The 26,579-nt window shown below is 37.0% G+C and overlaps 2 protein-coding genes across 5 annotated transcripts in view; one reads left to right on the forward strand and one right to left on the reverse strand.

Annotated features, from left to right (window-relative positions):
- Positions 1–10,317, reverse strand: part of ripor3 (RIPOR family member 3) — a 35,333-nt gene extending 25,016 nt beyond the window's left edge. The window contains exon 1 of one of the 3 annotated variants that reach the window (XM_079628101.1): positions 10,053–10,317. The gene's annotated coding sequence lies outside the window, so the exon portion shown is untranslated. The remainder of the gene's footprint in view (positions 1–10,052) is intronic. The other 2 variants (XM_079628100.1, XM_079628104.1) reach the window with 2 other exon arrangements.
- Positions 10,318–15,061: 4,744 nt separating this feature from the next.
- The window catches only part of chd6 (chromodomain helicase DNA binding protein 6), a 42,268-nt gene continuing 30,750 nt past the window's right edge, over positions 15,062–26,579 (forward strand). Inside the window, exons 1-4 of one of the 2 annotated variants that reach the window (XM_079629228.1) lie at positions 15,533–15,576; positions 15,792–15,867; positions 17,991–18,042; positions 24,989–25,497. In XM_079629228.1, coding sequence (XP_079485354.1) covers positions 15,845–15,867; positions 17,991–18,042; positions 24,989–25,497 — 584 coding nt within the window. In that variant the 5' untranslated portion in view covers positions 15,533–15,576; positions 15,792–15,844. Of the gene's footprint in view, positions 15,577–15,791; positions 15,868–17,990; positions 18,043–24,988; positions 25,498–26,579 lie in introns of both variants that reach the window. The other variant, XM_079629229.1, reaches the window with a different exon arrangement.

Here is a 26,579-nt window from a genome sequence, read left to right on the forward strand (position 1 = left end):
CTGCTTGTTGATCTGATAGTGAAAAAAAAAATGCAAAGCAACTTTTTTGTTCATTTGTAACATTGCATACAATTGTGTTTCTTTCAAGAACTAGTTAAAGAAGAAGATTGAAAATGCATGGCAAGAAAAAGCAACAGAAGTCAAAGGTGGAAACAACTAAGGTGCACTCGTGGGGAGAGGTAAGAAGATATATGCATCTTGTTTGTTCAACTTTGGTTGCAAGAATATACACATCTAGGCATTTTAACTTCTCTTCTGTACTTCTTTCTGTACTCATGCGATCCTCTGCTGGTTTGGTGTAGTATCACTAATTAGATATAGTGCACATGCGCTAAAGCTAGAATTAATAATTTCTGCGTAAAACATGAAGGTGGAAACTAGAGTGAGAGGCATTCTCAATTTAGATAGCAAATGATTGAATGGAATTTGTACATGGCCTTTAAACAATAGGCTATGTCATAAAAAGTTTCTCTAGTGCCATCTATAATTTTTTGTAAAGTTTGGTAAACTTATGAGTTAGCCTAACTGCACCTGTAAAATCAGTGTGAAGTGGGTAAAGACAGTAAACACATGGAAGGAAATGGTTGTCTGCTCACATGGCTTTGTTTATGTTTTCTGAGGGACGTTTGGCCCCTCTGCTTCCCAGTGATGTATACGGTGTTGTGTATGATATATGAGTGAGTGAGTGTGCATGCTTAAGAAAGGCTGCATAAATCACAGGGAGGTCAGACGTAATTGTTAAGAATGCCTTTTTTCCACTGCATCACATTGGGACCCCAGAGGCCTCTGCACATACTCATGTGCTTTCACTCACAATTCAAGATGATCGCATTAGTATTCATAGGTAGTTGTATGTAAAATGCACTCATACATTTGTTATATGTTCGTATATACACTAATATGTAAATTATCAATGTGGGCAGCTTCTAAACCTGTACCTTAGACCTAGAAATGTTTACAAACTCTGTTTAGATTTTTAGAATAAATAGTCTGAACATTTTAAATTGATTGTATTATATAAATATATATATATATATATATATATATTGTTATATATTTTGGTTATTATTTTATTAATGTAAATACTAGATTTTGGGGTGATATGTGCCCTAGACATGTATTTGTGATAATCAACCATACACATATTTTATGTTCAAATGCCTAATGAATAATTATAAATAGGTTGCACAATTTTCCCAGCTCTTTCTCTGTTTTCCTGTCTTTTTTTCACGCAAACATGCACAAGTGCATGCATAAATGTTAACAGTCATTTGATGAAGGCAGTTGTTGAAAGGGTAGATTGTAAACCTGTCTTAATTTGGTAACCTAAAACCACATGTTTTACTATTACAACAAACTAGCTCGTAATTCCTCCTTAAACCCAAAATGTGGCAAAGCTTAGCATGTTTGTGGCTAATGGAGATGGTCTTTATATAAGAGCTCCTGATGTTTGGTGGTTGAATGGAATGTTTTTGCCAGATGTTGCATCTTCCTCTCAGTCCTATGATGATTCATGACCTTGTCCCTCAATAATCAGTTCCTGATTTCTGTCCCATATTTCTTCTGTGCCAAAATAGGTTCCTATGTATTCTCATGATAGTAATACTGAATGATCGGCTATCTCATGATTAGCATTATTTATGGAGCTGTTTTTCTCGTCCAAGTGAATCTAGGAATATAAAAGCCCAGAGTTGGTGATAGAAATACTTTTGTTTACTAAGGTTGGCTACATGCAAACATCTCTCTAGACAGCTTGTTAGCGAGATTTTAAGATTAGCTTTTATGCACACAAGGGGATTTTTATGTATTGGCAATAAGTGTATGTCTAATAGATTTCTTATGGGTGTACTTAGTGTATGACGTTCAGTGTTTCTTGAAAAGGCTGTGCATGAGTTGAGACTAGACAGACATTTTTCCATGTGCTTTGTGAAGTTGGTTAACTACCGGGAGTAAAGCATGGATTTGGTTTCTGAGTCCGTCTGGGAGGTTGCGACAGCCACAAAATTGGTTAGTGTCTCGAGAGTTTAAGGTCACTGTCTAAATCTCCTCTGAATAGTAGCTTAGAAAGTGAAATCTTTATATTGAGGTTAGGTCCAGTCTCTGGATTAATTTGTCCAGTAACGTGAATACAGTGCTTTGTGTAACGAGAAAAAAATTGTGAAATAAAAAAGTTTTGAGCCAATGAGAATGTAGGTTGTTGCCAGAGGATGTGGGCTAACATTTCATCCAGTATTTCTCAGTGAGGCATTGTCTCCATTTTACCTAAACCACTTTGAACTCCCTCACCTCCTTGGCTGGTTTCTGGTGAAGATTGAACATCGGCTTGAACGTTTTCTTGGATGGTATGAAGTATGGATGGCAAAACACTGGAGAAGCAGCTCTCCAATCCAAACCATCTATGAGGTTTTTAGATTATTCAGCAGATGTACACAAGATGAATTTCGGTGAAAGGGTTTGTGGCTAGATGGTTTGTTCTGTAGACTGTCGCCAGGTCAAAAAGGGTTTAATGCTGCTTAGCCACATCCTTTGCCAATAATTTCCTAAAAGTGTTAATGGATTTTCGTTCTGTATCAAAGGCTATATCAAATGCTATATTCGTTGCATATAGGCTATTGTTTTCTATAATTTTAGCAGTTACATTTCACACTTTATTTTTCCATAACACTAAGCCATTTTGTCAGAAAACAATTCATAATGCAAGTTATGCTACACAAATGTGAGTTGCATTCTCAGATTTTCCACAAGGGTTGCTATAGAGAATTATTAACATGTGTTGACTTGTTTTATGGTTAGTTTCCTCTTTCAGGTCAACTACTGGCATTGTAGAGCAACGGTTTGAAGTGAATCTTGCTGAGTAAGTTAGTAAAACCGTATTTGTTTACCTGAGGTGCATCCCTATTCAATTGCAATGAGACAATTTTGTAAAGCCTATACGTAACCACCTCACCTAATCACCCTAGCAATCATATAGCAATGCCATGGCAACATTATGACAGTGAGTTTTGCCTATTCACTTTTTTTTTTAAATAGAAAATATAAGTCTTCAACGTTGTTTTGTCTTTCTCAAACACCACTAAAACAGTCTCTGACAAAAATGACTGTCCTCAAATTCAGAACAGCATGAATGCCTTCAGATCTCATGATTTATATGATTAACAGAGGAAATGCATTACGCGGTTAGAGCATTGAATGTCTTCAGCTCTGCTCTTAGAGTGTAAACAAATCCAAATGACTACCTTGCATCTCGGCGGCAAACCAGTGGCCACTTGAAAGTGCAAGAGTCTTCAAAGCAGACAGTGAGAATGCCAGCTAAAGGTTCAATTAAGGATTCTTTTTATTTATTTACTTTTTGCTCTGGCTGCATTTGAGTTTTAATAGATCCCAGAGCTTTAGGCGGCTGTACATCCTGTTTGTGTGTGCCATATGAGTTTAAGTGTGTGAGAGGGCAGTCAGTAAAGAAGGCCATGAACAGTGTATGCGTAATTACTCTTCACTCTGTCTTTTCTTGTTTCTCTCTCTTTTCAGTATCCTTCTTTTTCTTTCCACTGTAATAGTTTACAGAGATGTTCCTCGTGCACTTCCAAGTCATGACATTTTTCAAAAAGTCAGACTTGTTCTTGAGTTTTGAGGTCACATTTTACAGTCCTCAAAAATTTGTATTATTTGATTTTATATGTAATTGAATTAAAAGCAATTTCATAAGTAATTGTGTGGTGCTTGTCAGTGTAAAATTCTAAGCTGGTTGCCAGGGTGTTGCTATGCTATTGTGTTCAAAGTGCATTGCTATGCAGTTGCTTGGAAAGTTATGCACTGAAGATTACTTTAAAGTCACAGTGAAATAAAAATGAACGATTCATTTTTGTGAAATATTGTAGTATTTATTATTATTATTATTATTAAAACATGCCCTCAGAATCTTTAATCAAAATAACTTCCCCTTCCTCTTGCAACATCTCTTCTCTGATGACGTGTTTTCTGCTGTGAGGGCTGGACAACCTGTCAATCACATGAGATCCACCACTTACAAACCACAACCATCCAGCCAATTCCTCATGCCGAGTTCACACTGCACTATTTTCAAAGTAGTCGGGTCACTGTCCTTTTCACACTGCACGACTATCTGTGGTAACATTCAGTTGTTCACCCTCCACGATGGATCAGTGACAGGAGGTTTCACACTTTACAAAAGAAAGAATCACTGACATCTTCTGTCTGGTCCGCAAACTACGTTTCCCAACCAAACACACGTGAAAAGTGATAAGGAAATAACGCAAGATCACACGTGTGTGAGACCAAAATTGTTATTCAAAATTATAGCCTGCAAGAAGATTGCAATCCAAATTGTCTGTGTGCTGATTTGCAGCAAAAAGGAGAGAGAAAAACATTATGCAGGAGGAAATGGTTGGGGAGACGAGGGGAGCAAAGATTATGTGTTTTGCAAAGAGAGTTGGGGGTAAATAATAATTTTGCAATGTGCTGCTGATCAAGCAAATGTTTGTGCTTTGTTTCTGTTTGATATAATTGTAAATATATCTATTAAAATACTGATATTGTGGTCTATAACTCCTCCCCGAACATCCCGCTGTCCTGTTTCTTGCTCTCTCATTGGCTGATGTAGTTTTCAGTCAGAACACATTCACACAGCACGATTGTGAATCGCCAACAGGTCCAGATATTTAGCATGCCAAATATTTCACGGGCGTCTGCGATTCTCTCAGATCACGTCTTTGATAATTCACACTGCGGGATGGTCACTCACATGAACGAGCACCGATTTGCCTATGATTTCGGGCATTTGTCGGCGATCTCACAAAACATGTCGGCGAGCGAAAACCGGGCCTAAAATCGTTCAGTGTGAACTCGGCATCAGTGACAAAGTTTAGTCCTCATTTTTTTTATCATTCAAGAAGCCGTTTCACTTGGATATACGTCACAGTAGGGAAGAAAAGATGAACACTTCCGTTTCTATACTGCAATAAAGACGGTCAACAATTAGGCTAGTGGCAATTAGATTATCTCCATATATTTTTAGCCTTAATATTTTAGTGAATGTTTTTTTTTTTTTTTTTTTTTGATGAATGTTTTAGCATATTGATAGCACTATCTGTCAAATCACTACTTTTCCCTGGTGAAAAACTGTTTAAACCAGGCTGTCAGCTTGAGTACTTTTCAGGACCAGCTTTCTGACCGGCTAAACACCAGCTTGGCCAGACTGGTTTGTAAGAACTTTTACATGTCAGGATTCATAATGATTGATGTGAGCAATGTGTCATTGTCTTGCTTATTTGTTATATATCTGCCAGTGTTGTACTTAAGTAACGTGTCTGATGGGTGTCAGGTAGACATGACTAAACCCAACCTAGATTTGTGAAAATGTGCAGTTTAAGATTTTAAAGAGCTTATGAACCTCCTCAATCCTTGATTTTATGATATGCCCTTTCTGACAGTCCTCACAATTAGTAGCCCTTCGTTCTTGCGGATGGAACTACTTTTGGCGGTGTGTTTTTACAAAGTGGGGCTTTCCGCTCTGGCTTCGGTCCACCTGGGTCCACCTCACTTTAAGTTCTTCCACCAGAGCGATTGTACTTCTGGCTGCATGTTTGATGTGCAAATCCCTCCTTTTTCTGCACTTCCTGCACTTCTCTCCTTTTGTTTTTCTTGTGTAAACGAATAAAGCATTACAGAAATGGAGTGAAAAAAGGTTGAGTTCATCGGGGATGAGAGCGTATTGGATATGTGGGTATCTCAGCAGGGTGTACCACCACTGAAGTCAATGACTGGATATTATGAAAACACTGTTCGTCTTGCTTCTCTGGTACATACACTTTCTCTTTCTGTGTGTACCCATGCCACACCTTTTAACAATGTAATTGCTCACATTCCAGTACTTTTATAGGTAATATAAATACATGGAAATTGCATTTCATATCTGATCGAAAGGGGAAAAAATAGCTTCCAGCTCTCCTGCTTGGCATTAATGTATGTAACTGATATTAAAACGGCTCACCCCCTGATGGCATATAGCATGAATGTGGCAATTTACAGACTGAAATATGCACTTATTTTCTATAGGATCATGCAGTCCACCCTATAGCCTCTGAAATTCATATATTGTATGCTGCATAAATTACATTTAATTTTGGTGAACTAACCCTTTCCACCAGTTCCTGATTGAGCTGGTGAGCCAATGATAAAGGTTTAGACAGATAGTAACTTGTGTTTTTGTGCCTGGGCATGTGCTATCTGAAGCAGACCACCAGTTGACTTTTGGAGTTGTCGTCTATGTGCATGGGTGTAGATAGTGTGAGACACGATTGCATATACACATATGGTCATATATAAACATGATGGAAGAGTGTTGTACATTAGTGAAATGCAAATCCTTGCACATATTTCCTGAACAGGAAAGCAATTGATTTATCAAGCATTTGGTGAGTTAAAATGTTTATGTCGAGGGTTTAAATTAGATTAAACGGGTGTGTTCAATTCTCACTGGCAAAAGCGAAGACAACATCACTTGTGAGACGATCGCTTCTTGGGAAAGCCCCACCAACTCACACAGATGTTGAAGAATCGGTTATGGCTGTTCTGAGAACTCACATTCTTCCAGACACAACTAATCAACTGCAGAAAATGTAATTCTTGTTCTATTGGTGTGTCTGCCAGAGCCGGAGCAATACTTGTTTGTTCACAGGACAGATATGTCAAATAGCAATGCCTTTGCCATAGCAATGTGAATATTTCATATTTCAATAACAGTTAATCCATGAATGCTCGTATATCATATATCATAATCCATAAAATCTCTCTGTGGAAAGGTGGAACCTGTTTTTGCCTTATTTGCATATTTAAGTTGATCAATTACAGACCTTCACACACTTTCTGATATATAGCATGTCTTCAAATCTTTGACAAGTTTCGTAATGTAACATGACAATCCTGTAACACGACCATCAATGGCTGTCGACTTATTTGCCTTTCCATGAAGCAACTGTTGTTTTTAATTGGAATTCTAGATTCCCAGATTCTTTCAAAGGGTGTTGCATCCATTCAAATGGAAACAAGGCCAACAAAGGGAGACAAGTGTAAGAAACAAAAGAGAGAGAGAGGAAGAATCTGCATTTTGAGTCTCACGGTTTTCGGGGCAGTCTTGTAACAGGGAATTGAGTTTCAGATTCCCATAAAGGGCCATCAGGGAGAGCGAGGTGGGGAAGTCAGGAGAATGGAGGGATGAGCTAAACTGGACTGTGAAGGAGTGTAAATTGAAAATCGTGAGGAGCCTCTCTGTGAACTCATTCTTCGAGGGCAGTGGAACCTGTCTGAGGGTTTTTTCCACAACCGCTGGTTTGTATTAACGCATGACAAAGAGCTGTATTAAACATCATCTGTCTTCTTGGAAATGCTTGTAGGCCTAGTCTCTTTTATTGCCTTTAAAGCAGTGTTGCAGGTTAAATGCAGGTTAAGCCCTATCATCAGCATCTCATGCTGTCGGTTATCCCAGAAAATAATTTAGACTCTTTACTCAGTTCATATAAACAAACAAAAACCGTATTTACAGTAATGCACTCACAATGGGACCAACGATTGCTGCTGTGATTCTTTATTAGTTTTTTCCACCACCGCAACATCTTTTTTTCTTGTAATTAAAGCAGTGCATATTTACATATATTAATAATCATTTGAAGCATATTGTATTTTATACACAGCGAAAATAGCCTGTATTCGATCGAAATTCCAGAATCGTCTGCAAGCTTATTATCAGCGCATTGGTTGTCAGTGAATGAGATGCTAGATATAATTTTGGTTTTAATTATATTTAATAAGTTTCTCCCAATAAAAGAATAAACATGATTCCAGTACTTTCCGACGACAAAGCAATGGAACACATCAACGCATCAATTTTTGTTTGGTTCATTTGTTACAGACTATGGTGCAAGTCATAATCTACAGATTTTAACGTGTATCTATTTATATTTGATTTTAACTTACACTTATATTGACTTTTTTGTCTATTAGTTAACAATGCCCAATATTACATTTTGACGTCTGTTAATTGTTTTTTCCCCCCTAAGGTTAATCACCTAAATACATCCCTGTTTTTCTCTCTCACTAGCTTAGAGATCTATTACTTGCCATTTTTCCAAGAGCACGTGCCAGCAGCTGCAAAAATAAACATGAACCCCAGACTGAGAAAAGAGCGTTCAGTTTTTAGCCTGAGGCGCTTTTCTTTCAGCCAACCTGTGCAGCGAACCTCATCCCTGTCCGAACGCTGCAGATGACCACTGATACACAAAGACGTCTGTTTGGTGTTAATTTAGCGATACAAACACAGGGCAGCAGGGGAGATTCTGACAGCCTTGACCCAGGTGTCTTTTGAAAACATGGCTTTGAAAGTGATAAATTGTTTATAATAACACAAGAACATGCTTTAAATGGTTAGTTTACCCCCAAATTCTGTTAGTTCACCCAAAAAATACTCACCCTCATGTTAGTCCAAACCAGTAAGACTTTCGTTCATCTTCTGAACACAAATGAAGATCTTTTGATGAAATCTGAGAGCTTTCGGTCGCTCCATTGACAGCTACGCAACTACCACTTTAATGCTCCAAAAACTTCATAGAGATCGTAATACTAATCCATATGAATTGAGAGGTTTAGTCCAAATTTTCTGAAGAGACACGATCGCTTTATATGATGAACTGATTGAATTTAGGCTTTTATTCACATTTAAACATTCATCAGTAAATATAAACAGAAGCTCAACCGAACCTGCTAGACGTGCGGGAACAAACCTAATTGGTTCTTGCAGAAGCTCAAACGTGATGCGTAACACAAGAATGAACCTCATTGGTTCTTGCTGAAGCACAAACGTGATGCGTAACACGAGAATGAACCTCATTGGTTCTTGCAGAAGCACAAACGTGATGCGTAACACGAGAATGAACCTAATTGGTTCTTGCAGAAGCACAAACGTGATGCGTAACACGAGAATGAACCTCATTGGTTCTTGCTGAAGCACAAACGTGATGCGTAACACAAGAATGAACCTCATTGGTTCTTGCTGAAGCTCAAACGTGATGCGTAACACAAGAATGAACCTCATTGGTTCTTGCTGAAGCACAAACGTGATGCGTAACACGAGAATGAACCTAATTGGTTCTTGCAGAAGCTCAAACGTGATGCGTAACACAAGAATGAACCTCATTGGTTCTTGCTGAAGCACAAACGTGATGCGTAACACGAGAATGAACCTCATTGGTTCTTGCTGAAGCTCAAACATGATGCGTAACACAAGAATGAACCTCATTGGTTCTTGCTGAAGCACAAACGTGATGCGTAACACAAGAATGAACCTCATTGGTTCTTGCACATCAAGTGAACATGCTTGAGCTTCTATTTGCTACAACTGATGTGTGAGTTGATGAATGTTTATAAGTGAATAAAATACTAACTTAATTCTGTGCACCATATAAAACAATCAAGTCTCTTCAGAAAATTTTGACTAAACCGCTCAATTTCATATGGATTAGTTTTACAATCTCTTTATGAACTTTTTGAAGCATCAAAGTGGTAGTTAAGACTGTCAATGGAGGGACAGAAAGCTCTCAGATTTCATCAAGAAGATCTTAATTTTTGTTCTAAAGATGAACGAAAGTCTTATCGGTTTAGAACGACATGAAGGTGAGTAAATGATGATCGTTTTTTTTTGGGGGGGTGAACTATCTCTTTAGAAAGTAAACAAGGTATATTTTAATTTCGTATTCACTTTAAATGGGAAATCAACTGTTCAGTGATTGTTTTCAAACAGGTTTCCTGGACATTCCCACTGGCTGCCATTGGTCAGGCAAACAGATAGTCCCGCCAGAAACACGTGTATTAGTAAAAATGTTTGAATCATTCTAATTTTTATATTACTTTGAAAAAACACACTATAATTTCACATTTTCATGGGAAAAACAACTGTTTTTTCTGTCTAAAAAGAAAAAACAAAGCAGGACTGCTCAAACCAGTATATAATTATAAAAGTCTGTATTTATAATAGTTTGTCTTACCTTGTTCAGAGCTCTTCTATTCCAGAGCCGGGTTATGTCTGACAACTAAGCAAAAGCACATTTGGGCTCATCTCTGCAGCGTGCATGTGTGCGTGTGTGTGTGTGTGTGTTGCAGCAGCAGATGTCTGTTGACTCCTGATAGCGTGTGTTTCTCCAGCAGGCAGAAATGACACCAGATTCTGAGAAGCTGCTTATACAGGGCGAAAAGCAAAGCGACTGAATGCATCAAATGCGACTGTAGCTTTCTCTTCCGTCCCTCATCCTGTACTGAGCCGGTCTCACAATGCTCCCTCGTCGGCTTTAACTTTTCTCACTCTCTCTCCTTTTCTCCTCCCATTTTTGTTCATTTGAGACACACACACACATACACACACACACACACTTCTCTCCTCTGTCACACCAGGCAGGAAACACATCAAAGCTGTAAATTCAGAAATCTTCCATATTTTCTTGGCTGCTCTAAACATTTGGCAGTGTGGATGAACTGAAAAACTTGGAACTGTTTCCGTGCAAACTGTACAAGTCCATTAAATATCCTGTGAATGCGCTCGTGGGACGCTTGGCCAAGACCCCCAATGACTCGTCTGAATTAAACCGTACTGCTTGCCACATATTTCCAAACACAGTCTTGTGTTGAAGGAGGAATCATTCCTTTTAATGGGTTCGATGGGATCTGCATACTGAGTTTAGATTTGGACAGGCAAATATAGGATGGCATAATTTTTGTGAATTCTGTCGTCTTTTTTTCCAGCAATTTTTGTAATGCTGGGAACACACATTCAAGTGAATCTGAGTGGTAGGTTGTCTCATTTATAGTGGGGCAAGTTGTCACACTTTACACACCATTCATAAGTTTGGGGTCTATAAGATATTTTAATGTTTTTAAAAGACTTCTCTTATGCTCACCAAGGCTGCATTTATAAAAACATATATATATATATATATATACAGTAATGATAGATATATTGTGAAATATTCTTACAATTTTAAGTAACTATTTTCTATTTGAATATATTTTAAAATGTAATTTATTCTTGTGATCAAAGCTGAATTTTCAGCATCATTACTCCAGTCTTCAGTGTCACATGATCCTTCAGAAATCATTCTAATATGATGATTTGCTGCTCAAAAAACATTTCATATTATTATCAATGTTGAAAAGAGTTTAATATTAACAGCTTAATATTTTTCTGGGAACTGTTTGAGTTTCAAAGAACATTATTTATTTGAAATAAAAATCAAGACATTTACTGTATGATGTTGGAAAACATTTCAAATGTGTCCTTGCTGAACAAAAGTATTAATTTCTTTAATAAAACAAAATTGTATGCAGTTCTATTATTATCAACTACTGTATTTGATTACTATTTAATTTATGATTTGATGTTTTGTCATGTTACTTTCCTATATTTTCTCTGAAAGCAATAGATTATACGCAAGTTTTAATACAGATGTGTTTTTAAAAAAAAAGAAAAAGAAAAAGAAAGGGTGAAATCATGCCCCGTTATGCATGTCACAAAATATGTGAACTCCCTGTATGTTTCCTGGACAGTAATGGTGGAAATGTTCAGTAGCTTTTTAAGTAGTCAAGACCTTAAGAATTGTGTCTATATAGAATCGATAAAAAAATTCAATAAAGTAAAAATCATTCCTTCCTTGAGAAATTTTCACTGGAGGAAAAAGTCTGATAAAATGACTCTGCTCCTCTCTGCTTTCTAAAATAATGCCACATCTGCCCCCTGCTGGTTGTACATTATCACCACTTGTGTCCGGTTCCAGCTGTTTTAAAGATGTTGGATTTGAGGTTTAGGCTTGAGAACACAAAGAAATAAATAGAAAAATGAAGTTTGTAGTAAAGCAAGATGAACTGCAGGAGTGGTTATGGCTTGAAGAATCAATGAACTTCTTCAACTCCTGCCAGAGGCACTCTGGGCTCAGAGCCAAAGGAGAGGCAGGGAGCTTTGGGGATTTGTTACGTGCTCCTAAACAGATGCCCTGATAATTTCCTTCATGTATGCCATCTTACCTGCGCATTCTCAGCCTCTTCACCACTGTAACACAATATGCATATAAACACCAAACTACATCTGGCCCCTAAAGTATTTAGACGCTTCCTTTTGTGCCCAAATGCTGCTGGATCTTTCCTCTTCTTTCATTTTTTGGTGTCTTTTTTAATCAGCTGGGGTTTTAGTGGTTTTCATTAGATTCATGAAGTTAGTTCTCCTAAAGGTCACACGGGTGTAACCACAAGTGAAGTTCATCTAAGAACATGTTCCACTATATGTTTTGTATTTATTGGATCAGTACATTGTTGTATGATTAATTAAAAAAACTTAGCAAAAAAAAAAAACTTAAAGTGTCAGCTGATCTCCATATTTTGCAGGGTTATAGTTAAGTGATACTAAAACCATTAAAAAAATGTTCTTGAAATAAAAATAAACATTACCTAAAATAAATGACATATAGGCTACACATTTTTTTTTATTTCCGCTATAATTGCCAAGGCAACCTTACTTATTTTTATTTAGTTTAACTTAATGTACTAAAATAACTAAAACTGAAATAAAAATTAATAAGAACTACATAGACACAGTAAAAAAGCTTTATAAAGCTTATAAAATCAAATTCAAAATACGAATTAAAGACTACAATAATACTGATATTTTAGTCTGTATGCACTCTCACAATGCCCAAAAAACAAGGTAAAGGACTAACAAGGAATCATTTAATTTAATTTAATAATAATAATATTATTGATCAATTATTATAATAATAATAATAATAATAACATGCATTTCAATGATTAAAATTGAAACATTTTGCTATAGACTTCAAGATTTGAAATGGTCATGGTCAGACATGCTCAGAGGACACACAGATGGGAAGTTGACTTCCTGATAGTTCTATCGTTCTTTCTTTGCTTCCATCTCTTCCAGTCAGTTTACCATATGTGCGGTGAAGGAACAGATGGTTTGGAAATCAGCTGCTGTGAGGAACCTCAATCAGTGTGAAAGTGAGACGTGTGCAGGTGAACACACACGAGGGGAACATCCCTTCACTGCAACCTTAAAAACAGACTCAACAGAGGTATTCCATGTGTTTGCCCTTATATTATGGTTATGTGCAAAATGGGCATTTGTGTCAATGAAAGTGACTGGTTCCATTGTTGGAGGTGTGATTTCATATATATAAAACACAGAGGCTGGTCTGATGTGAGCCACGAGCATCACTTCTGTGGCCTTGAGCAGATTTGTCCTTGACTATAATGCATGCTGTGAACTATGCGTTATATACCTACAACTTCTAAAAAACAGTAGTGACATAATATGCAGTATGCATAAACATTTAAAACCATATGGCATTGTTTTTATCAATGAGTGGCATACCATTATCATCTTGGTTATGCATTTTGTAATATATTTTGTGTACTTTTTATTTATTTTGCAGTCTATAATATAAGGAGTCAAGAAAGAGACTGAACGGTCATGATTGTGGGATAACAGTATTCCACAGTGAGCTCTGGTGCATTCTGCACTTTTCAATACAATTACTCATTTAGTGCACTTTAATACCTATATGTTGACAAAAATAACTTGCATCCTAAACTACTTGCTTTGTAATAGTTTATTACAATATAAGTATAGTGGTTATAGTGGCATGAGAGATGCTTAGACATTCTATAAAGAGAAAGCATAAAAAAGTAAATTGCATGTAAAACAAAACAAAACAAAAAACAATTATTTTATTATTATTAATTTATAAATGAACAACCACTAAGAGCTGAAGTGTACTCCTCAAAGTCCTAGAGTCGCTCTTGGTGGAGTTTTGTAAATAAGGTTGTTTGGGTCAGCGGTGCACAACTCAGACCCCCAAGAACACGATTACAAGCCACAACTACAGCCAGAAACATTTAGCGGAAGATGCCAAATTCAGCTTTTTTGTCATTTCCTGGGAAGTTTTGCAAGTTTACAAACAAGTACATTCATACATGCAGATACATATATGAAGTAGTTTTATCTGGAATAAAGTATTGTGCCAGCAGGTTTAATGCTCATAAATGGCACAGAATAAACTAATATAGACATTAGCAAGAAAGGAGATGAGACTGATAAAGTAAACATTTTTATTGCATGCAAAAAGTGCAAACAACTATACAGAAATATTTTTTTTATGTTTTTGAAAGAAGTCTCTTATGCTCACCAAGGCTGCATTTATTTGATAAAAAATACATGAAACGGTAATATTGTGAAATATTATAACGATTTAAAATGAACTGTTCTACTTTCATATTTTTTTCCATGTAATTTATTCCTGTGACGACAAAGCTGATTTTCAGCATCATTACTCCAGACTTCAGTGTCATGATCCTGATTTGTACATGAAAAGTTAAAATAGAACAGCAGTTAATTGAAACATATATTTTGTAACATTACTGCAATCTTTATCAATGTGTGCATACTTGCTGAATAAAAGTATTCATTTCTTTCACAACAAACTTACTGACCCCAAACTTTTGAACAGTTGTATATGATGCCATTTTTGTTATTACTTACAAAATTACTTAAAAATGAATGTGGTGGTACCAGCACTAATGTCAAGAAGTGCCACGCTATTACCAGGGTTTTTATACATGACATGCACCATGGTATATTTCAAAGTACCATAGTATTACCATCTGACACCATAGTCTTACCATGCAATTTACTGTAAATGCATGGTAACGTTACTCAAAGAAAACGCAGTAGATGTCCAGAAGACCATGGCACCGCACCATGTCCAAACAATGGTACCATGATATTACCATGGTACTTTTTGGTCAGTGCAAGACAAGTACGCCTGAATTACAGCAATGACATACACCAGACTGTTTGATGCACAACGTGAATTTCTGTCTATGTCAAACACAGATTCGGAATACTCAAAAGAGCTTCAGGAAACCGAGCACATCACAAGGACATATGCAGCTTCACCCACACGCCTCATTATAACCCCTGCTATTCTCACATCCGGGATATGAAACATGAGCAAAGACGTGGAATGTTACATTTTTTTCCTCTCTCTCTCTCTCTCTTTCTCATGCGCCGTAATGATGGAGTAAAAAGCAGCATGATTGGTGGATGCAGGCGAGAAGAAAAATAAAACCCAAGAACGTTGTTTTTGCACTCCGGACGCGACGCGACAAACGCGAATGAATCCAGCGCGTGCTTTCGATCACCGGTGAAGAACTGAAAAAGAAAAACCTCTTGAATCACAGCAAAAACATCCACATCCACACAAGGAGCTAAAAGTACACAATGGTCGCTGGCGATATGTGTCTCTCAGACAAGCTTAGCGCAGCGTCGCTTGAGTGACAGCTCGCTGGCCAATAGGAACATCCAGCGGCCCAGCTGCGCTTAGAACCGACCAATGGCGAACGGGAGAATACGGGCCTAAACGCAAGTTAGGCTGTTGTAGCAGGCGGCCAGCGCTAAACTTCACCAAATAATAGCTGTTTGTATTTTGGCTGCCGCAGTAGCCATTTTAGGTAAGCACATTTTTAACTTTTTTTATTTTAACGCGTCGCGCGCAAAACTGCACGGGGTAGGTGGCGCGCGGACGCGTCAAACTCTCGCATCCCCTCATGAATGAACTGCTCTTGTGCGTTAGGATTAAAGAAATTGCTCTGAGTTTTTTTTCCCTTCCCCGACTCCCACCCCCTCTAATTTTTTATGCATTTTTCTAAACTGTCATGGCGTTTAGTGTCCTTGGAAATAAATGCGGAGAGAGGAACGCGTAGGTTTTTGCGCTAGCTGATGTCCGGAGCCGGCGTGTCCAGGTAGGTGAGGTCGCGTTTGACGGTCCCTCCGCGGAGTTTGAGTGGCTCTTCACGCGTGCAACGCCTGAAATATAGAGCACCGTTGCCGTGACATTACAGTTAGCAAGCTGGCTAGCGCCCTACAGGGGCTAATGTATATGGGACACGATGTTAGTGTTTTTATAAGAGTGTTTTATGAGGCAAGTTTGGCATCTGTTGAGGCACAAAGCATCCCATGACTGTTATCAAGTACTGGGAACAATGTAACTTCTAGCACTCATGTGGTTTGCTTCAACCCATGGTTTTTGCTGCATCCCTATTGAAATTAACGTGTCATTTATTGATTTTTTTTTTTACATTATAATGTTGTATTACTTTAACAACTTTATGCTATTCCTTTTTTTATACATTGCAAATGCCTCAGAGCTTCATTGACACCTGTCTTAACTCCAGGAAAGGCTTAGTTAGTATCAAGGGGCCCACCTGGCTTATAATGTAACCCTTTTGAGATAAATTGTTTTTTTATATATTTATATCACCAATGATGTTGCGTTAGTGTCAACACTTAGGCTATTCTTTACTTTTTATACAATTATAATTCATGACAGGTAGGTTGACACCTATCATACCTCAATCAGTATCTTAGTTTGTGTTTGGGGTAATTATGTGATTATTATATATTTTTGTCACTAATAATGTTGCAGTACTGTAACATCTTTATATATTATTTTTAATTTAATGTCAATGCACCACAGGTAGATTGATTTTGTCTAAACTAAAGGAATGGGTTCGTTAGTATCACTGAGGCCCATCCGGTTTATGGTGTATCAGAAACATAGGAGATGTTTATATGGATTTGTCTCTGATAATGTTGCTTTAGTTAAACACTTTTTCTTTTTAATATACTTACAGTGCACCACAGGTAGATTGACAGCTGTCTTACCTCAAGCAATGGGTTAGTTAGTTTCTGGGGTCTCACCTGGTTTATTGTGTAATTTTATGATTATTATGGAATTAAGGCATTATTAATGTTGCATTACTGCGAAAAATTTTTTTTTTATATTGAATTCAATGACAATGCAGATGCAGCACATGTAGATTGACACCCATCTTAACTCAAGGAATAGGTTAGTTAGTATCAAGGGGCCCACCTGGTTTATAATGTAACCCTTTTGAAATTAATGTGTTCATATGGATTTATCACTAATGATGTTGCTTTAGTGTCAACATGTTATGCTTTTCTTTTGTATGCATTGCAATTAAAATGCATGACACGTAGACTGACACCTGTCTTACCACAAGCAATAAGTTAATTATTGTCAAGGGTCCCACCTGGGTCATGGTGAATATTTTGTGATAATATGGATTTATGCCACTATCAATAATGTTGTTTTAATGTTGAAACTTAAATTTCTTTTGAATATAATTACAGTGCATCACAGGTAGACTGACAGCTGTCTTACCTCAAGTAATGGGTTAGTTAGTATCAGGGGTCCCGTCTGGTTTATGATGTAATTCTGTGATTAAAATGGCTTTATGTCGCTAATAATGTTGCTTGCAATTACTGTACAAACATACTGTTTTTATTTATTTATTCAATGACAGTGCAGGGCCTTTTAGTGAATGTTTGGAACTATTTCAAATTATTTTAATCAAACCCATTAAGAGATTGAAGTTAGTTAGGCTGCCTAAGTGGACATGTTTGTTTTTATAACCTGCTATTAATGCAATTCATTCATTTGAACAAAACATTTTTGTTGTTATAAGCGATCCCTTGGTCCCAGGTGGTGATAGAGATAGAATAAAGTTGACTCATTACTTCTAGTCGTACCCCAATACAATATATACACCTTGAACAATAGTTATAGGAAGTGTTGAATAAGAATACATTTATTTATATTATATACATTAGTTATATATCTTAAACATTATTAATGTCTACTACAGTCGTCTTCATAATATGCACTTTTCCCACTTTATTTATTTATTGTCATAAGAATTCAACGACTAAGATGACTGCCTTTATTTTTTTTATTGTGCATTCTGAATTCACATTCCATGCTTTTTAAAATAATTTTAGCAGTTGTTTTTTATGATTTGTTTTAATTTCTATATTCATGAATCCTTATATCTCTGTATTCCAGACGCAGACACAAAGATCAAGAAAAAATGAAAATACAAAAGAAGGACAAGCAGGTCAGTGTATCACATGTGTTCCTGTCAGACACTCTGAGAGAGTTCCCTCAATCTGTCTCTCACACTTTTATCGTCATCATTAGCATAATTTTTAGTCCTGGCTCTTTAGCTATACTTCAGAAAGATCCTCAGATTTAGCCTTCTTTTTTACTTTAATATTTGACTTTAATGGACTAACATCGCACAGCATCTCAAATGTTCGTTTGATCATTCTGAAATGCCTGACCCAAAGTCTGTTGCTTGAGTTTTTTCCCTTACTTAGCTTCTCTTAGGTAGGTAAACTAACCATAATGATAACTTTCTCGAGGGCAACACTTGAGACTATAGGTTTCAGTTTGGATTTAAGTTGCATGCAAAATGAGAAGAAAGCTTGTGACATTTTTTTTTTGATAACACTGTTTCCTCCCTGAAGATAATTGAGTTTTTTTTTTTGGCATTTGGGAGTACTCAGTTATGTTGCATAGCAGTATCAACTTTGTGATGTGTGTCCTAGAATTCCTTAGGATAAGTAAAAATAATCAAAGGAGAAAAATGTTGACACATAGTATGTGTATAGAGCTATACAATTGAGGATAGCATAGCTCTCTCTCTCTCTCTCTCTCTCTCTCTCTCTCTCTCTCTCTCTCTCTCTCTCTCTCTCTCTCTCTCTCTCTCTCTCTCTCTCTCTCTCTCTCTCTCTCTCTCTCTCTCTCTCTCTCTCTCTCTCTCTCTCTCTCTCTCTCTCTCTCTCTCCTCTCTCTCTCTCTCTCGCGATATATATATAGAATAATTTGATGAGAAATTGTTGAATTCATAATTAAATCTCTGGATTTAGATTGCTGGCAAATCTGAGCAGAGTTTGTGTTCAGTTTTCTTCTGAAACCTCTGAAAATATTGTTCTTCATTTGCTCTCCATTTAATCTCAAAAGCTATGTTTCCTTCCAGATTTAATGCTCATTTTTGGGATATTGCATAAAAACACTCGATAGAAAAACCAAGATGCGTTCAATTGAGGTGGATACATTTTTATCTGATAAGAAGACATATGCATAAACTGATGGAAACACATTTACCAAGTAAATCCCTCGATGCGCAACAAAAAAACTCATGCGACTTTGCCTCAACAGTGAATGTGATTGGATAACTGGACTAACCTCATCGCACAGCATCTCAAATATTTGGTTTGATCATTCTGAAATTCCTGACTCAAAGTCTGTCATCAAAATATTTGGTATAATGACCTCCCAGAACTGTCTCACACGATTGCATACACAAACATCAGGCATCCGAATGCAAGATAACATGACAGCGTTTATTGCGTTTCATCTGTGCGCTCTGAGACACAAGTCATTTATGATGTAGGAAAAAGAGCCATTGGCTTCACCGATTGCAGCAACTTCCAATTTTATTACAGATATCCAATTTCCCATGAAGTGAATATTTTGTTCTCTTGAACACATGGGATGGAAATTATGCTTTATTCGCAAATGTTTTATGTTAAATTCTGAACTTTGTATGGAAACATAGCTGTCACTACCAATGAGAAACAAGATATTCATAAGTTCACTTTTGTGTGTTTTTTCTTTTCTTTCTTGTGGACTTTTAAAACACTTTTAATTCTTTTTCACAATTAGACGAGTGGGCAGTTGCATAGCCACTATGTTAAGACTGTGTCTTATGAACTAGTTTGACCAACACGCTTTTTTTTTGCTAATAGGCAATCAGCCTTACTTCTAATTCAAATTAGGCCGATCTACCTTTTAACTGACTTAAACAATTTAGGACTTGTCTTGAATTAAAAAATAATGACTACATTTTAAGACTAGTTAAGACAATGTCCTTGACTGTGCCCTTTTGATTTATAAAAGTTTTACTCTTTAGTTCAATGTAGTTGTTTTCCAGAATTAGATTTGGAGATGTGTAAATAATAATTTTGATTTTCTTTTGACTGATAAATTCAAACAAAATGCCTTGCATTGCAATGATTGAGGTGATGAAGGTGTGTTCTTAAATAAACAATTCTGTCGGCTGTTTATAAGCATTAAAGCATTTTATATGGCTTTGGATGTGGCTCATTCGGTATCAGATTTTGTCATAACTATACATTTTATAATCTCAAGTACATGGTCACAATTACTGGTGACAGATCATTTCTTCATAGCGTAAGCTTATAAAAACATGTGGTGGATCAAATGTTTGGAAAATTTCATTGAAAACATTGGTGATAGATTTTCCTCAAGAAGAATCAAAGAGTTTTTATACTGACAGTTAACAAGTTACCAGGCAGGAGAACGTCTGTTTGACATAACTGACCACAGCACGGCTGTTACTTATGCTCTCAGTTGATGCTTGAGTCAAATGCTTTCTAGAAGAGTAGGTTCTGTCAGTGCAGGCTGGCTGGTGCAAAGATTGCTTTCCTATAGGCAAATGCTAAGATTTTGAATTTAATATCTAGAGTTGGCATATGCTGCAAATATGCTGTCTGCTGCACCTACATGGTATGACTTAAACCCAGTGTAAATGTTGTGCAAGAAGTTGACTTGAAATATAAATTTGAAGTTTTGGCAAACCAGTTACATTGGCATTTAGTTTACATTACTGCTACATGTCTTATTAATGTGCGCCTGTTATATTACAGCGTTAGCATATAACTCCTATTAAGTATTGGCTCTGTATACACTTGACACTCGTTTTGGTGATCCAATCGCAAGTGGTCAGTGAAGACGTGGTATTAGTATGCATCTCCAATACATATATTTTGTCTACTACACGTGCTACTTCAGTGTTGTACTGCATATTAATATCAAGCATACAGAGAATTTATTTGCACAAGCTTTTGCATAATTTTTTTAAACCTTTTTAAATTTAATAAAAACATTTTAAGAAATAAGAATAACATATTTTATGTAACTTTATTATATGCAGTGAAATTCATGGAATTGATTTATACAGTAGTTAAGTGTTAAACAGAGCTAAGAACGATTATTGTCTTAGAAAGTGTAATGTGTGTGATGCGAGTCTGAAGTCTGTGGAAATCCCCTATGTCTGATAAGTACTTCAGTTAGTTGACCTCCATTCATGATACTTTCAGATGAGGACGTTGAGATGATGATAATGTTTAACTTTGTTTAAAGTTTTGCTTTGTTAATGTTTGATTAGGAATCAATGATATTGTTTAGCAATTTTCTTATAAAATTCAACTTAAGTACTTATAAAGATGGTGTTTGGTGTAGCATTGTGTAGAAAGATTCACTTTGCCGTTTTCATGATGTTGATGTTGTACATCTCGATCCAATCTGTCTTCCAGCTTGTTTTGATTTTCAGGCTAGCAACACCCAGCTAATCATGCTAATTGTCAAGGAATCATTGGCTGTGCTTCAAAACGTCATGGGAAAACGAGATCAAAGTTGAACTTTGCCGCAATATGCTTGGAGTTTAATGCATTGGAGCGTGAAATCAGTATTAAAATTTAAATTTCAGTTAAGTCAAGATTTAAGGGGGTAGAAAATAGTTCCCTTGATGAAAATTTACGTGTGCACTAAAATAATCCACAATACAGTACTTTAAACATTTTGATCAATTGCCTTTTATCATGGATCAGGCATGTCTGTGTATTCCAGTGTGCCTGTCTGTTTCCACAGACCATAGTAATTAGTACAAAGAATCAGTTGTGACATTTATAAGTTGTGAATAAATCCTAGCCAGCGTTGTGATCATGTATCTGTTAGTCAGAACATAAATCAATGTCAGCTTCACTCAAAATTCTTCTGTCTCTCGTGCTCCCCCTTGATAACTATTGCTGCGTCAGTAAATAATACATATCATTGTTATACTTTGTAGTATGTCTTTCCTGGTTTCAAGAAATGTACAGCGTTTTGCACCTTTATGTGGAAAACCAGCCGAGGACACTTCTGTGGATCTGTCGGATTGTCCGCCGGATCTGCGAGGCTTTTGGTCTACTGTCAGGCGCAGAGGATCTAGACTCAGCGCTGGGATCTCTTGAAGTGAAGAATGGTTGTGTGTAGTCAGTATAGCAACCTCTCTGACACTTTGTCAGTTGTATGTAGTGTTCAACGGGATTCATGTGTTCTTTGCTTTGAAACTGACCACCTGAATTTCACCGCATTTACGATAGAAGCACGTCGGGGACACCAGCAGATTAAAAAAAATAAGAGATTAAAAGGTAAAAAAGGCCAAAGAAACATTTTCACACTGAGAGACTTCTCAATAAGGTTCATGACTCTTGAGTGCCTTTACATGCACATTCTTAACCTGATTATGCTTAATAAGCAGTCAATGCATGTGATCATGTAAACGTGTTAACCCGTTTTCCTTTATCGGAGTAAGGCCATAAACTGATCAGTCACATCTAGATTTTCGCCCAGCATGTAAATGCATTAACCTGCTTTCTGTTGGCTTATTGAAGTGCTCATATGTGATATGTGACATGAACGCGTCCTCACTGTGGATTTAAGCACATCCAGACAGAGTGAGCATTTTGCAGTAAGGGAGGAAGAAATGCATCGCAAACTCATTCTTTCTTGATCACACCCTTTTCTTGAAATCTCATGCAGAAGTGGTATAATCAAAATGCTTCATCTGTAACTGCATGAGAGGATAATATATGAGCCGTAAGTTTCCTGCTGACATGTTGCAATACTCTTCTTCGGTTTTTAATGCTTTATTTAACATCACAACTGACAAAAGAAATAAAATACTCTTGAGTCAGATATGCAAATTATTGCGTTTTGACATTACTACCGGGAAAAAACCTGATTTATTAATTTATTAAGTCTTGTAAAAGCGGTTTACTTGCGTTGTCGGGTTATTGGTTTGCATGTAAACCACACAACGGGTTATTTCAATAAGCTGATTTTTGTGAGTTATCAATGTACAAATGTGCATGTAAACGTGCTCACAACAAATGATCTGATCTACATTTTGATTTGAATTTTGGTGGTGTCAAATCAAAGTAGCCCAATTTAGTTTTATTATTTCCTCACTGCGAGATGAGTGATTCAAAAGGCACTTCCGACCCTGAGAGCTTCATTATCAGGCTTTCCTGGAGAACCAGCAGGGATTCCCAGTGATATGGTTATTTGATTTTGACCAATTTTAAATCACTGCAGGTTTATAAAAAGTGATTAACAAGTCAAAGGAGGCTTTACAACTACAAATACACATTATGCCTATATATGAATTTATTTACAAATGTAAGAAACAATTTTATACATGTACACTACCAACCAAAGTCTGTGGTCAATAAGAATTTTTTTATTTAAGAAATTGATGATTTTTTTCGGCAAAGGTCCAATAAATTGATCAAATGTTTCCTTGAGACCCATGCCTTCTCCTCTTCTCTGTCTGTTTTTAACACAAGAACATATCGTCTTTCCATTCATTCCAAGTGTGCAATTTTATTCGGGTTTTGTCTGAATCCATAAGCAAAACAATGGACTTTATTTAGGGATGTTCACAGATGTGTAGAGCAATTAAAGGACAAAAACAATGAATTCTTTCATGATTTTGCTTTTTGTTATTGCAGTTAGCTTGACTGCTAGCATGCATTTGGTGGAGAGGTGAATGCATAGTAGGAGCGATGTGTGTGTGGATGTTTTATAAAGCACATTTGAGCAAGGTGTGTTCAGGTTTGGATCTGGCATTGACTGAACTGCAGCTGTCGCGTTTGGGAGTTGGGAGTTGGTATTGATTCATAGGGAATTTGATTGCAACGTGTGTATGTGTGTGCGCTTGCGGTTGGCAGATTTGCCTGGCAAGCATGCATACTGCAGCACGTCACGGGAATAGTCTGCAGTGTTTGCTTCCGTGCATTAGCTTCGCATGCATATGTGTGTGATGCATAGAGAGAGCATTTAAAAAAAAAAGGTCAATGTAAGGGCAAAAGTGGAAAGAGCAGTTCAGTAACAAGTTGCCGTTTACACTTCATGTTGTCTTTACAGTGCAGTTAAGTACAAAAGTAGTGTTTTTTTTCACCCATGTAGATATTGGCAATATACCTTCAGGAACAATGAGGTTGATGCTTTTTAGACCCCAGAAAGGAAAGGGTTACCACGGAGACTGCGTGTTTACGTTCCCGCTTCCCACAGCTTGGTCCCGAGCCTGTTGCCATGACGACGGCCCTGATTCCAGCCCGCTTGCTTTGGAAAGCATGTGATTCATTGACATTATCCCCATACCTGCCTGCAGTCGCATGCCCTGTCGGGGAGTGCGTCTGTGTGTGTGTATGTGTGGTGTGTGTGTGTGTGTGTGTGTGCCTGCACATGCGCGCTGTTCCACGTGTGCACTGCAACACTAAGGCGTAGTTAAAAATAAACGTGCTTCACGGAATAAGAGATACGGGGCTAAATGTGTACCAGAAACACAAAGCTCACAGATGGCAGTGAATTCTGTTTAATTCATAAATGTTTTTTCCTGTTGAAGTAGAAGAATGGTTTTAATTTAATCTGCCCTGTAATGTGTAATTAGGCATCTCATTACTGCACTACGATTTTTTTTTTATTTTTTTTTATTTATTTTTTTACGATAGAGCACATATGTAAATAGGAGTGAATATGGATTGAATACATTATAAAGCTCATTCACTTTGTGCCATAAAAAAACCTGTAATGCATGTATTACCCTACTGATAAAAACAGCTTAGAGTGTTTTAAAACTTTGAGTGCTCTTTAAAAGAGCTGTGAATGAATTAAAAAGTTAAAACAACCCCAGTTCATTTTGCATTCACACTGTCCGTGGTCCGTCGACCCTGATCACTTTTTTTTAGTTTGTTTTAGTTCAGTATATATAATGTATAATAAACCAGCATGAAATTGCCCAAAACATATGTTCTATTGATAACTAGCAGATGGTTTGACTGGACAGGACAGTATTTGATGTGTCTGTTTCAAACAACACAAATAGTGTTTAATTCGAGGAGTGAATTCTAATCTGTTTCCTGTTTTTCCAGATGTCTGCCACCCATGTACTAAAGCACACTCCATCCGCTGCTGCCTCAAATGCCTCTGACCAAAACGCACAAACTACATTTCCCATCGGCCACTTGGGCAAAGAACAGTTACGGATTATCGGAGGGCCGCCCAATCATTGCATGACTCACACAAAGGCTGGGTCTGCGGCCAGCAGTCACAGTCTCCGCCCTACATCAATCAACAGTGAGGAGGATGATGGAGGGGGCGGGGCCAGGGTGAAGAAGAAACGAAGGAAAAAAGACAAGACTGAGTCAGAGTGGAACAAAGATGGAGAGAGCAACGCTAAACCAAAGAGAAGGGTGCAAAAGGAAGGGAAGGAGATTCTTCCGAGAAAGTCAAAGGCGGTGAAGGAACAAAAGGATCATAAGAGGGAGGCGAAAGGTCAAAAGGAGGTCAAAAAGGTCAAGAAAGGTCAAGATGTGAAAGTGAAACCACAGCCCAAGAACACTGCAACACATCCGCCCTCCAAAAGAGGGAGGAAGCCAAAGTGAGTTGGTTAAAAGATAACAGAATTGTAATTTTTTTGGGTAATTATACATAAACAACCATTCACAAGTATGATTTTTTTTTTTTTTTTGAAGTCTCTTCTTATTATTATATTATCAATGTTACAAATGTTCTTAATATTTTTGTGGAGACTGTGATACATTTTTTTGATTAATATAGTTTAAAAGAACAGAATTTAATTATTTTATTTATTAGAAAGCGTTTTTCTTTACTGAATAAAATCATACTGACCCCGAACTTGTGAACGGTATTGTACATGACATGAAATGGAGATGTTTTCAATGCTACAAACAGTAATATTCAGTTCTATATGTGCTTTATAACAAGACCATAATGCCAAGTATATTATATTCAACACACTTGGTGCCTAGTTTACTAAGATACATCTTAATTGAAGGCAGCAAACTAGTTTTATGGCAGTAAATTATTTTTAGCTGCTGATTAACAAATGTCAACTGACAAAACAGTCTCATTTCTGTAAATTGCATCTTTTATAGTTGACACAGTTTTGCATGTACCTTATCAACGCTGTTCTTGCTACGCTCAATCATAGATCTTTTCATATCTTGATTAGGTGAAATGTGATACAGGGGTTACAAGGTGAATGTGGGTGCTTATCGGTTTTCAATTTGAAACCAAGGTCAAAATATGAAACCTGCAACCATGTGAAGGGCTATTTGAACTTTTGGTTATTTTAGTGTATTTGGAGAAATAAAGGTGCAGTTTTATGCATGCATAAGGTATTCAAAATATGTCATTTGCCTCAGGGTTGCAAATAAACAGTAAATACCACAATTATGGCTTTTAAAGTTTATGCCAATTGTCTTTTATGGGATACATTCCCTTTTTTAACTTCCTTATCCACTTTGTGGTTCCCTTCAACACTCTCCAACAGTAAAGCAATGACATGATGCGGTTTTATTCAAGTGCTGTGCTCCAGCAAAACTCTTGTGCTGCTTGTGTAAGTTGTCCACTTATAACCCAGGAAGCGTCTACACTGCACATGTTGGTGTTTTGGACCATAATATGGCCTGATATTTGTCAGTCAAAGAAGCCCTTGGT

The sequence above is a fragment of the Phoxinus phoxinus genome (genome assembly GCF_949152265.1).
Source record: "Phoxinus phoxinus genome assembly, chromosome: 11".
Classification (NCBI taxonomy): domain Eukaryota; kingdom Metazoa; phylum Chordata; class Actinopteri; order Cypriniformes; family Leuciscidae; genus Phoxinus; species Phoxinus phoxinus.